The 12,202-nt window shown below is 43.3% G+C and overlaps 1 protein-coding gene across 1 annotated transcript; it reads right to left on the bottom strand.

The window, feature by feature from the left end:
* Positions 1 to 1,667: 1,667 nt before the first annotated feature.
* Positions 1,668 to 5,595, bottom strand: CBY2 (chibby family member 2). Its single transcript, XM_079300628.1, has 2 exons — positions 5,282 to 5,595; positions 1,668 to 2,882 (listed from the first exon to the last, which is right to left on the bottom strand). The coding sequence occupies exon 2, from the start codon at positions 2,778 to 2,780 to the stop codon at positions 1,815 to 1,817; it is 966 nt and encodes a 321-aa protein (XP_079156754.1). The 5' UTR covers positions 2,781 to 2,882; positions 5,282 to 5,595; the 3' UTR covers positions 1,668 to 1,814.
* Positions 5,596 to 12,202: the final 6,607 nt, after the last annotated feature.

The raw sequence follows: 12,202 nt of genomic DNA, 5'->3' as shown, positions 1-12,202 counted from the left end.
TTTCTCACTCAAAGAGCTCCAAACCAAATGCCTAAGTTGGAGTTAATTGTCCTCGAAGTAATTATAGAGGCAACAGAGAGAAACAAGGGACTCCAGCTGGTGACACAGCCTACTTTTAGTCTAATAGGAGGCAGATTAATCACAGCCTGAACGTGCCCATTCCTTCCTGTAGGATAGAAAGGACACACAGGGAGACTAGCTGAGATCTGGATGTCCTGTCCTGGATGGACACCTGATATTAGATGGGATGACTCCTCCCAAACAGCTGGTGGAAAGATGCACTCCCAAGTGTCTTTCTTGCTCATGTATAGGGACATGGCAGGAGTCAGTATTCTGACCACTGGCAAAAGAGTGGTTCCTTCTTCTAATGGGACTCAAACTAGTTTGTTAAGATATGAATGCATGACCAGAGCTTTTTACTACTGCTACTCTCCTCTGAAACTCTGCATTAGGGTCTTCATAGTCCTGTTTCCCCTGTTACCCAACATTATGTTCAAACCTGGTGAGGGAGATGGCAAAGAGAAAAGCAGCATGTCTGAAGGCACAGAACATGAACATGTTCCCCAGCACAGTGCTGAGGTATTTATCTATTAACAGCTGTGACCCAGCCATTAAGCAAGAACACCTTGGTGTCTGCACATCCACCTATTAATGAACACTGCTCCTCTTTTTCTCACCTGATCTTTACAGATGCAGCCCTACCCACACCAGTGAGAGCCAGCCATATAACTTCATGTGTGGGATTTACCTCAGCATCCCAAAGCCTCTGAAGAAAACACCTGTTGTTTCAAGCCTCTGAAGTAAGTAGTCATCACTTGTAGTTGGCATGGTGTTGTCTGAGTGAAATACAAGGTGAAAGGTAGCTCATGCTTCAGGTAATTTGGTGCCAAATCACTTAGAGACTTTTAAACTAGAGTGGCAGCCTGTTTTTGGGGTCCTGTTGCAACAGATAAACCTCACTGTAACCTCTCCTTTGCTTTACAGTAATGCTCCTACAATTGCTCTGCAGAAGTCTACCTGCATCTGTCTTGTCAGATTATTTAAAGGCTCCCATATTGTGCCTGAAAGATTGTGACAAAGTGCACTACATCCAGACTGTCCAAGACAGAGGAAATGCATTTCTAGCTAGTCTGGCCACACAATTGAGACTAGACCAGAATTTCAACCCTGAGCAGATCAAAAGGCTCTCATCTTCTGTGTCAGCAGATCACTGGAGACTGGCTTGTCCATTGCAGTGGGAGCAGATACCCTTCTAAATATTGACTTAAGCTATGGAACAGCCATCAAAACGTTGTTTTTAGCAACCTGCTTTCTTGTTCTGAGGGGAGCTAAAAACCTGATTTGCCTGACTCTCCAAGAAGTCAAGAGGGACCTCACTGCTCTGTGTAGAGAAGTCCTGCTGCCTGCTCCATTCTCCCCTGGGGCCCCCACCATGATGTCTGGGAGGAGGGATTCTCCTTTATTAATCAATGCTTTTTTAGCAGAGACTGTGAGTATGTCCTTGGGCTACAATCTGGCACAATGTAATCAGAGTTGAGATCCTCAAGCAATCAAATTCTGAAAATCTAGGCCTTATTACCAGAAACTTTGAGAAAAAAAATACAGAAACATTATTCCTGACACTAGGCAAATTCATGACATTCACCTACACCATATAACCAGAAGGTGAAATATATCTAAGTAGTGCAAGGAGGTTTCAGAAAGACACAAGGTTCCCCAGATGTCTTCAGGCCCTATTGGGATTGTATTAGGTTCCCTGAAGAAAAGGAGAGAAGTTTTCTGGGACCTGAGCTAGGAGTTCTTATCCCTAAGCTTCACATGTCTCCAAGCTGATGCCCAGTTGCCTGCTTCTGTCCTGCTTCTTGATACATGGGGGAAGTGATGGCAATGATCTCCTTCTCCAGCACATCCATTTGAGCTGTGATGTCTGACACAGTGCTCTTCACAGCATTCAGCTGCAGCTTCAGTTTACTGTACTCTTCTTGGAAGGATCTGCTCACATCACAGAGATTGTGGCAGCTCTGTTTCTCCCCAGGAGGATGGTTCATTTTCAGGAAGGTGTGGAGGAGCTCACGTACATCCCAGAGAACCCGGAGGATTTCATGCTCTCCTGGGGCAGACTCAATCTTATTCTGAATTGGGGTGTTGCTCTTCCTTTTACCTTCATGTTTCTGCTGGGGGACTGGGCCAGGGTTACCCTTTTCCACAGCTCTGATGGTGTCAGTGTTCTTCTGAAGATCTGAGCTGGCATCTTTGCTCTCTTCATGGACAGTGAGGGCTTTTTGGCCTTTCCAGGTAGCAGGCAGTGCTTTATTCTCCTGCTGGAAATCCTCAAAGATTTTATTATATTCCTGGACTGCTTTGTTGCCTGGGCTGAACTGAAAGCCTCTGCTCCTCTCTTGGAAGAGTGGAAATGGCTTATTTTTGTTCTTGTGGCTTTGCTGTATAGCATCAGTGTAAATTACCTGGACAGATTTGTTCTGTGACTGGAGATATTGTAGGGCCTTGTTTTCTTCCCAGAGCATCCTGTTTTTGATCCAGAGAACTTGGTTTTCCTGCCAGAGTGCTCTGTTCTCCTCCCAGATGCTCCACTCATTCTGTGCCTTCTTGCTGAAGGGTTTCTGGCAGGAAGGAAGGCGTGGCTGGGAGAAGATGTCATTCACCCATTTCCCATCAATAAAAACAAACATCTCAGCTCTTGGTTTCACCTGAGGGGTGATGTAGTCCATCTCAGGCTCTGTGTGCTCCATGCTCTGGTTCCTCTCCTCAAAGGCAGACATGGCCCTTCTCCAGCAAATTGAGGAAGACTGTGGGAAAGGCTTCTTCCAGGGATTCTACAAGAGGCCAGTGACCACTGTCAAGGAGTAGGGGACACAGTGGGGCTGGAGAAGCAAGAACAGGGAACACAAATGTGTGGATTTACTGCCAAAATTCCAAATTAGAATTAAACTGCATTAATGATAGGAACAAGCAAATAAAACAGTTCTCACAGTTAACTCTTACCCCTCTGATGCTGAAAGGTAAGGAATCTAACAGATACCTGGTTGATAGATGCTGGGAAAATTGGCATTGGTGGATAAAACAGCACTATGGCAGCACTAAAAGCTTTCTAATAAAAAACTGGACTTTCCTTTTATCTCTCTACCTCATTTTTACAGACTTGTAAGGGAGTAAAATGCAATTTTCTGCCTCAGAATAGCCTGCTCCCAAATGCACAAACACATTAAAATTGTTATGAGGCTGAAACTTTTCAAAATAAATTGTTTTTAAAAGTTCTTAGAAAAAATCTGGCCTTGAGAGCTGGTTTTTCCTGCTGATGCTGAGTAGCCTGTGTTAACAGGATGCAAAAAAAATGCAGTGGCAGTTTTGCTTTTTAGAATCCTCAACATGTACATATCATTTGAAACTCCAAACCAAAGCTTTGGGACATTGGGGCTGACATAGCTCTGTTGCTCTTTGCATGGTTTTTTGACAAGCTCCCATCACCATGGCCCAAAAACTGTCACAACCCATAGATAATTCTCCACCTTTCATTCTCATTTCTCCTGTCACTCTTCCTCTTTATATCCTTTGATAGCTCTGTTATTTTGCTTGCTTTCTAGTCCTGCAATAGTGATTGCTTATCTTTTTTTCCTACAGTCCATCTGCCTTTTTTTAACATCATCGGAAAACTCATCTCTAAAATCCATACTGCAGGGCCAAACCTCTAATGTTTCTCATTTCAGACACAGAAACCTCAGACTTATCTGTTGAACACTCTCTCCCCTCCTTTCCTCTGCTCAGAATATTGCAGCTTAAATCACCTTCTAACCATGAGTGAACTGGGGCAAATGAAGTATTTCAGTTTTTTACATGAAAAAAAAAAGGAGCAACCAGACAATCAAAAATTATTATTTATTGCCAAAGAAAAGCTTGTTTTCTGCAGCTTTAACAGAAATTTAAATTATGTGATTTTCATGATGAAGTTATTTGATCTGAGGATGAACTACTTTTTATAACCAAATTGTTGGAATTCTCAGGGTTTCTTCACAGAGTTTCTGACAGCACAAATGTTCCTTTTTCTAGTTAAAAAAAATAAGTAACTTGTCAAATTTCTCTCAGATGTATTCCTCTCCCCCTGCTGAGGTCTCCTAGCTACCCTGCTGACCCTTGGACAGCCCAGTTCTGCATTTCTGTCTGTGAGAAGAGTTTTACCTTCATGAGCCTTGACCTCATACCTCTACCCCAAGCATTAAGCAGGGATGACCAGCACACACAAGCCCCTCATAGCCTCCAGCTCTGCCATCACACTGTGCACCTCCTGTCCTAGTGCTGTCCACTCCTTTTCAAAACTTGCAGCTCTCCCCTTTCCCTCTCATTTCCACCAAACAACACTGCATGTCCAGGCTCCTCCAAGTTACCTCTGATAGCCAACATCCATAGATTTATCTTGCACCCCCTTCCCAAGCTTGTCCAAACACTCATAAAATTACTGCTTCATTTGAAATCCAAAGTTCCTGCATTTAGGAGAGGGCAAATGCAATATAGGGCTGTTTGCAATAGCATTTAATTTTATTGCAACCTGTTCACTGTCTGAATTTCCACATCATCTGCTGCTTTATCTCATGTCAGACTTGTGTTTTCACAAAATCTTTTTTTTTTTTTGCTAAAAAGGCATTCTCCAGAAACTCTGTTTTGGACATTTCTTTTTTCCACTCGCACTTCATCCAGAGCCATGCATTGTTCCCTCTCTTTCATCCTTTCCAACACATCCCATTCCATTGGGTACCCAGTCCTTTTTTCCCCTAAAGGCCCCAAAATGTGGGCATGGTGGGGAGTGAAGGGGCAGAGGGCAAATCAGCCATGGAGGGGCCAGACCCCTGATTATCCAGAGAAGATGCAGAACACATCCAGCATCAGAATCCAGCCCAGACCCATGTGCCTGTCATGGACAGGCAGCTACAGTTCTTAAAGTCACTCACAGATAAAGTGTTTAGATTGCACATTTCCAGGATAAACAGAAAAGTGTAACATACACGACTTTGAAGGGCACTGTCTTGGGGACAATTAAACTTGACAGTGGCTCTGTCAGCTCTTTTGCACTGCCAGGGAGACCTCGACCCAGGCTGTAGAGAGACACTTCAAGTTCTCAAAGCTTTCCATATAATTTTTTTTCCCCATTTCTGAATAATCCCAGGAAACCCTGGGCAGGTGGATGGGCAAGGTGTGGGAAGCCACACCAACTCTAGGCAGGCAGGGCAGTTTGGCAGACATCATCACACATTACCCAGCACATGCTCACCTTGCCAGCGAGGCCAGCAGCGTTCCCTCCTCTTCCTGGAGCAGAAGCAGTCTGGTCTGAGGTCTCTCTGCTGCTGGGGTGTCCAGGGGCAGTGGGGTCACAGCAGGGATCAGGGGGCTGAGACTGATGTGAGCCCTGGCAGGGACCTTGCCCCAGAAGCAGCCACCTGCCCCCCAACCAGTGTCTGTGAAACTCTGCTCATCCTCCTTGCACAGTTCACTTCTGCACTCCTTCCCGCTGTCCTCACTAGACTGGCTTTTCCCAGCATTGCTCTTCTGGGTTATTTCTCATGGAAATGACCTTTGTGCTAGCTCGGCTCCCATGCCCTTTCCTGAACCCAGACTTCCCGATTTCCCTTTGATGCTCATAACTGAGAACAGTTTGGATGGATTCTTTCTCCATCATTTCCTCTTAAAACAAAATTTGCTTTTATTATGAATCTTCAAATTCTGTTTGTTGCTGACCTGATATTGATATGCTCAAAAATCACTGCCTTGTATGTGCTGTGAGAGATGAAGTTATTTTCCAAGCACAACATGAAGTTTCTTCTTTGACTATAAGTTTAAGAGAAGACTGTAGCTAAAAAGAAGAAAATAGAAGCTGATTAAGAAGAAAATAGAATATATAAGGCATATATAAGGAATATTCACACATTGCAGGTTTAGATATCACTCGTAGCAGCCATTTCCACTTCCACATTTTACATTTCTAATGAAGTCTCTCTTATTTGCTACATCTTTCAGAACCAGTTTTTTTTCTAATCAAGGTTCTTGAATAATAAATACAGCATTTAATTTCTTTTTCAGTGAAAATTACCAAGCTGGCATCACCCTCAAGGTGACTACTATTGCTTTAGGAACTTGGAGGTACAGTTCAGCTTTGGTGTTATATGAAAATCATAACTCAGATATAAAATCCTTCTCTGTAATTGCTCCCTTGCTTATATTTAATCTTGGACAACAAAAACACATCACAGGTTACTATGGCAACTCCCCAGGGAGCATCCTTCTTTATTTGAGCTCCAGTATTCTGTACAGGAAAACAGCAAAATGTTCTCAAAAGACAAAATATTTTATCACGGGCTGTTTGTGATTGGCCTACCATCAGATGGGAATTTAATACTGCTACCCAGTGCAAAAGCTTTCAGGAGGGGTGACTGAAATGTCCAATCTGAACTTCTGCAGAACTGGGGCTATGGTCACTGCAAGTGACCCTTGATGAATGTTTTAAAGTCTAAAAGCTGATTAGAAATTGAATTACTAAAGGGAAGTGCAGCACAGGACTGATCAGCAGGCAAAGCCTGCTTAATCCAGAAGCATGGAGAACTAACTTGGTAGTGAGTGTACCTTTGCTTTCTTTATGCAGTATTTTCCTTAAAGTTTTGTAAAGTTCTTCTGCTAAGTCTACTTTTTTCCTCTGAAAATTATGAATTCAAATGCCAATACATTTGGATCAAATTTAGTGAATATCTTCAGATGTGTTTACACACACATATGAATTGGAAATGCTGCAAGAGCTTACATCAGAATTTTTTATAGCAGCTACACAGATTTCTGAGCTGGACTCTGAAAAGGACTGAGATGTCATTCACAAGATTACAAAGGCAGAAATAATGCTGAGTGTGTTCCACTCGCTGCCAAGAGACAAGTAACCCCTGCTCTGTAAAAGGGGGTTGAACTAACCTGCCAGCTGCATGCTTTGTCCACAGCTTCAGACCACTCAGTTTCTCAATGTTTCACTCTACAAAGAATTAAATATTAATTGGAACCAAAACCATTTTCCCCCTCCTACCTGCACACTTCATGCTCAGCTAACTTTGCTGTCCTTCTTGGAGATCCAGTGGAATCTAGAAAGGATCCAGTGGGAAGGAGTGTGTGATCCCAGACACACTCCTATAATATTCTCCATGCTCTGAGCTGGGGTGCAAGAGGTCACCATCCAGTGGTGGGTTGAAAGCCAGGGGAGGAGCATGGTACAAACTGCTGCCATGAAGATTTTGCAAGAAGGACCCTGAAGACCCCATACCAGCATTCTTTCTATAAGATAGTGGCACTGCACTAAATGCCAGCCCTTTCCGTCCTTTGCTTTTGGGTTAGAAGATCTGGTCAAGTGTCTGAGCTCAAAATAATCTGCATGGGTTTTTTTAGTAAAAAGCATGCTATATTCCCAAATCTTTATTTGATAAAACCAAAAGTTTCTGCTGCCACTTTCTACCATTCCAAACACATTTGTGATTTTGAAAAGCCAGCCTTGTTCATGCCAGTGCAGGCTGGCCTAACCAAATACTCATCCACTGTTCTCCAGGGCATTAAGCCTGGATGTGAATCCCACCCAGTCACTCTTGCATATTTGAGTGCTCTTGAACCATCTCCTGACCTCAATAACTGGGTAAGGAGTAAAAATTATGTTTTCTCAGTTTCTGAGGCAGTGAAGTATCTGGAGGGAGAGGTGGTGATATCTCAGCATTGTATTGTGCCCAGGGTGGTCAGCAGTGTGAAAATCAGTAATGAAAAAAACTCCAGGTTTTTTTTCAGGCAGAAAAATGGCTTAAGTGACACACCTATGTCATCACCTACTTGGACTAATTGTCCTTCCAGAGACAGTCTCAGTGCTGCTGCCAGTGTGCCTCAGTGTAGCCCTCACAACACACAATGTTGTGCAAATCTCCAACCCTGCATTCTCATGTCAGCACTGGGTCAGCTGAGAGCTGAAATGAAAGGTGGAAATATCTACTTCCATACCTTCCATCTGATCCTAATTTTATTTTAGATATTTGGTAAGTGATCATTTCCTCAGGTTCTCAATGAGTTTGAGATGCTGACTTTCCGATGTAAGCTGTCAAGAGAATTTAGGTCTTCCTTGTAAAGTGCCTTGAACATGAAAGCATGACAGCAAAGGAGCTCTCTTATTTATCCCCCTGGTTGTAACACACACATGGTTTACAGGGTGAAGCAAAGCATTTTACTATTGCTGGTAAGTGACATCTTACAGATGTGTCAGGCTTTGTGTTGTTTCACCTTAGATCTCATTCTCACTTTGCTTGCTTTGTACTTTAGCTATGAATATTTAAAAAAAGATCATCAAAACCCATGTGCAGTCTCTTGGTCAACTCTAAGGCATTTTCTGTCAATGGTGTTCCTGTGTGTTGTGCCTCTGTGAGCCTTGCCAACAAAAACCAGCCCAATTACCATGTCACTCTCCTAGTTCTGTCTGAACAGATCAAAATTTACAGAGCAGTCCGTGCTGCTGAAAGAGCCCATTGTTCACTGTTGAGCAAATACTAGAAGAAATGATCGCTGGTGCTCTCCTCTCTGGTCTGAGAGCAGAGGGGCAGAGCTGGCATTGCCCCTGGGGGAGCTCTCTGGCCTTTCTGTACATGGGGACAATTGGGAGGGGTACAGTCAGCTCAGTGTGCCATGTGTGAGCATGGGAGCCCCCCTGGATGCCCTGAGAGGCAGGTCTGCCTCAGGCTATGCTGGACACACTGCCCCACTCTCTGATCCACAAACCCCAAACAGCAACAGGCTGTGTCCAGGAAACAGACCTGAGCCCCCAGTGACTTGTCAGCCAAGTGATGCTTCAGCCCCACCACTGCCCTGATTAGGTCTCTGCTGGCTGCACTTGAGCTCTGAGGTCCTGCAAACAGGTGCAGTGTTTGGGAGCTGGGGCCATTTCAGCTCATTCTGAGCACAGAGCAGCTCTTCCACGTGACAAGTCTCTCTGGGTGAGAGGAAAATCAGTGGCTCCATTCCTGATTGACAAGGAGAAAATTAAGGGTTCAGGCTTATTAAACAATCTCTAATAGTGATTTATGGGGTCCTGTACATTTTAATCTAACAAAAAAATTTCAAATCATCTAATTAGCTAAGTGTGTAATCCTGTATATTAATTGTCTATTAGCCACTTCTTAATTATAATGGAATGCTTATCAAATAACATGTGATAGCCACGCAGCATCAATTTAAGTCATTATCAGACCAGCTCCTACTTTAATAAGGATCTGTTTAACTGGAGTCTAACCATTTCACTTTATTTTAAAAGCTCTACAGAAGAAGAAGCAATGACCTTAAAAATGTAATATTTCATTAGCACTTTCTAGACCTTTTGCTGTAAACAACACTACATGAAGAATCACAAAACCAATTTAAAAAATCCAAGAAACTACCAAGGAACCTGGAAACCCAGATCTTGTGTTTAAGTTTGTCTAGGAGTTCCTTGCTCGTGCACACAGGCCTTCCAGCATTTTTACTGACTTCCTCTTTGTTGGGATGCATCACTCCTGAGCTTGGAGGGGGGGATCCTTGATTATTAACCAGCTTTTCTGGGCCCATCATCCTTCCAGGGTATTCTATATACCAAGAAAATCAGATTTGGCTTTCAGAATCAATCTTTACCCAGAGGGTTTCTCTAATGGTAGTGCTATCACCTGGTATTTTTAAAGAGCTCTGCACTCAGCTCCCAGGACTATCTTTCCACAGCGTTTTTGCCTGTTGCAATGGCACATGGATTTTTTACTGGAGCTGATGGGCTCGTGCAAAGCAAGCATCTTATGAAAGATATAAATATCTTGAAGGATGTCTGAAGCTTAGTGCTAGACAGTGTAATTTTGCCAAACTAGAAATGCAAAAAGCACGTTAAAAAAAAGGATAATGTAGACTCATAACTAAACTTAAATGTGGAATAGTACTGAAATGAGACCATTTCAAGCTCTGTAGAGCACTGGTTTACTTTTTCTAGCACATATCATGCTTTGATGGGCCATGGCACTCTTTGCTTAGAGGAACACAATTTTAACATCTGCACATCCCAGGGTTTAAATTGCTGCCAGAGTACTCTTTTAATGGTATGCCAGAAGAAAAGAGGCTTCAGCAATGAAATAAGAGAATAAACAGTTAGAACTCAGGTACTATTGTTAAGCACACCTAGGAACAATTAAACAGGCAATTTTAGAAATGTAACCCCTAGGAATAATTTTTATGCCAGAGAAGCAGCTCCTTTTTACCCATTTCCCTCAACTTCAAACCAGCAACGTCTGTCCTGAGGTGAATGGAGGTTACAAAAATTACCTGGTTTGCCAAAATTGCCTGCAAACCTCTGTGCAAATTTAGGATCACTGTCTGTCCAAGTGCTCTGTGGTAGCATCCAAAAAGTGGCTGGAACCAGAACACACATTCACCCAGAGAAATGCAATGAGAAAGAAATAGGTTAACCTGTCTTCATGTGTGTCCAGAGGATATCATTAACATTAATGTAGTCATAAAGCAGCACCTGCTGGCTCAACACAGCACATCTTTCCCTACTACCAATTAGCTCTTCAAAAAAATAATAGAGAACAGTTTTTGCCCTTCTGCCCCAAGCACAATAACTTGTTTCCTGTTAAGCTTTATTAATTATAATGTCCCTGCTGCTTTGCCTCACTGAAATGAACAGTCCCATTAGTGACATAAGCTTCATAGCAAGGTGCATCTCAGCAGGAGCAAGTGCAGAGTTATTGGGCTTTAAAAATATTACACTGCTTTTTATTACTATTGTTGCTCCTTACTTGTTATAGAGTTTTCACTCTTAACCATCCAGGAGGTAAAAAACCCCACACATCTCAGTCAGAGCACAGATCCCACCTAGGCAAAGGCACAAATTCCAAAAAGATGTTCATGTTATGGTAATGTCAATGATTCAGTGAGCAAAGTCTAAGGAAAAGGCTTAGGTGTGGCAAGCTGTGTGATGAGATGGGCAGAGACACTGCCCCAAAAAAGCTGTGGCCATGTTCTGCATTGCTAAACGTGAGCTGCAGCCAGGCTGCTGATGGGAAGAGCCAAGGGGAAGGTGAGCCCTCCTCTGTGGTCAGGTGTGAGGTGCTGTGACTGTGCTGCTGCCCATCAGTTCAGGGTTTCCAGCTTTCACAGCCCTGGGCTCTCCTCCAGGGTCCTTTTAGGACCAGTTCTTCCCAATGCAGCCACCCTTTGTGCAAGGTTTCTGACATCCAGTGAGGTCAGTTACATATGCATAAGCTTTGTATCTCTGATTTACAGTGTGAAGGTCACTGTCTCTTCTGCAAGGTGTCTCTTACAGCCTATTTCATGTTCTTGGCTGGGCTGCCTGTCTGAGCAGAGTTGGTTGTACAAGAACCAAAGCTAAGCCTGCTCTGCTCAGGGAAAGAACAACTCTTCCTTTTCCAGCTGTATGCAGGGATGAGGTGGCAGACATATGCGATGCCCATTAAAATATTTTGCACTGTATTTAACCTGAGCATTTTGGCAGAAACCATAATCCATCTGAGCTGTCTGTACAATATAAATATGTGGTATATGGCAGGCAGCCCATTGACTGAAGAGCTGTTTTACATAACACAAACACTGAGGTTGCACGTTGTGCTTGTGTTACCCTTCCTATCTCACCAAAGTCACTTTCTGCACAGACAGGATGTCAGGAATGTGATTTACTGGCTTTGCTTGTGAGTGCATTGCAGGTGATTACAGACCAGGTATCATTGCTGAATGGACAAACACCAAGGGCACTGGCTCCTGTATGTAGAATAGAAAGACAGCAATGTGCAACCAGTTTCAGTCTCAAGCTGCCATTTGTAGCTTGTAGAAAGCTGCATGATTGCTCTTCTTAAAGTGTGCCTGATTCCATGTTTATCCACAAGTTTGAACTGCACAGAGATGTGCAGTTATTTTGGTTGCCAAATCTCTGTCAGTCCTTCTTTTATGAGACAGCCAAGCCTTTTCAGAGCCATTAAATGCTTTGTATTATTTGCTGCTGGGATTGACACATCTTCTGTATCTAACAAGGTACCTGGAGACCATCCTTCTATTTCTAGGAAAGATCTCTGCCTGACGTTAATAAGATGACAGCATCCCAACAGCACCTTTTGGAGGCAGAAAGGGGCACTCCAGTGACCTGGGAAGCCTCATCTGAAAT

This window comes from Erithacus rubecula (genome assembly GCF_903797595.1).
Source record: "Erithacus rubecula genome assembly, chromosome: 1".
NCBI classification, from domain to species: Eukaryota; Metazoa; Chordata; class Aves; order Passeriformes; family Muscicapidae; genus Erithacus; species Erithacus rubecula.
This window is presented reverse-complemented; position numbering and strand designations above follow the sequence as displayed.

Coding starts and splice junctions, on each gene's coding strand:
- CBY2 (XM_079300628.1), bottom strand. CDS start 2,780: ATGTCTGCCTTTGAGGAGAGGAACCAGAGCATGGAGCACACAGAGCCT.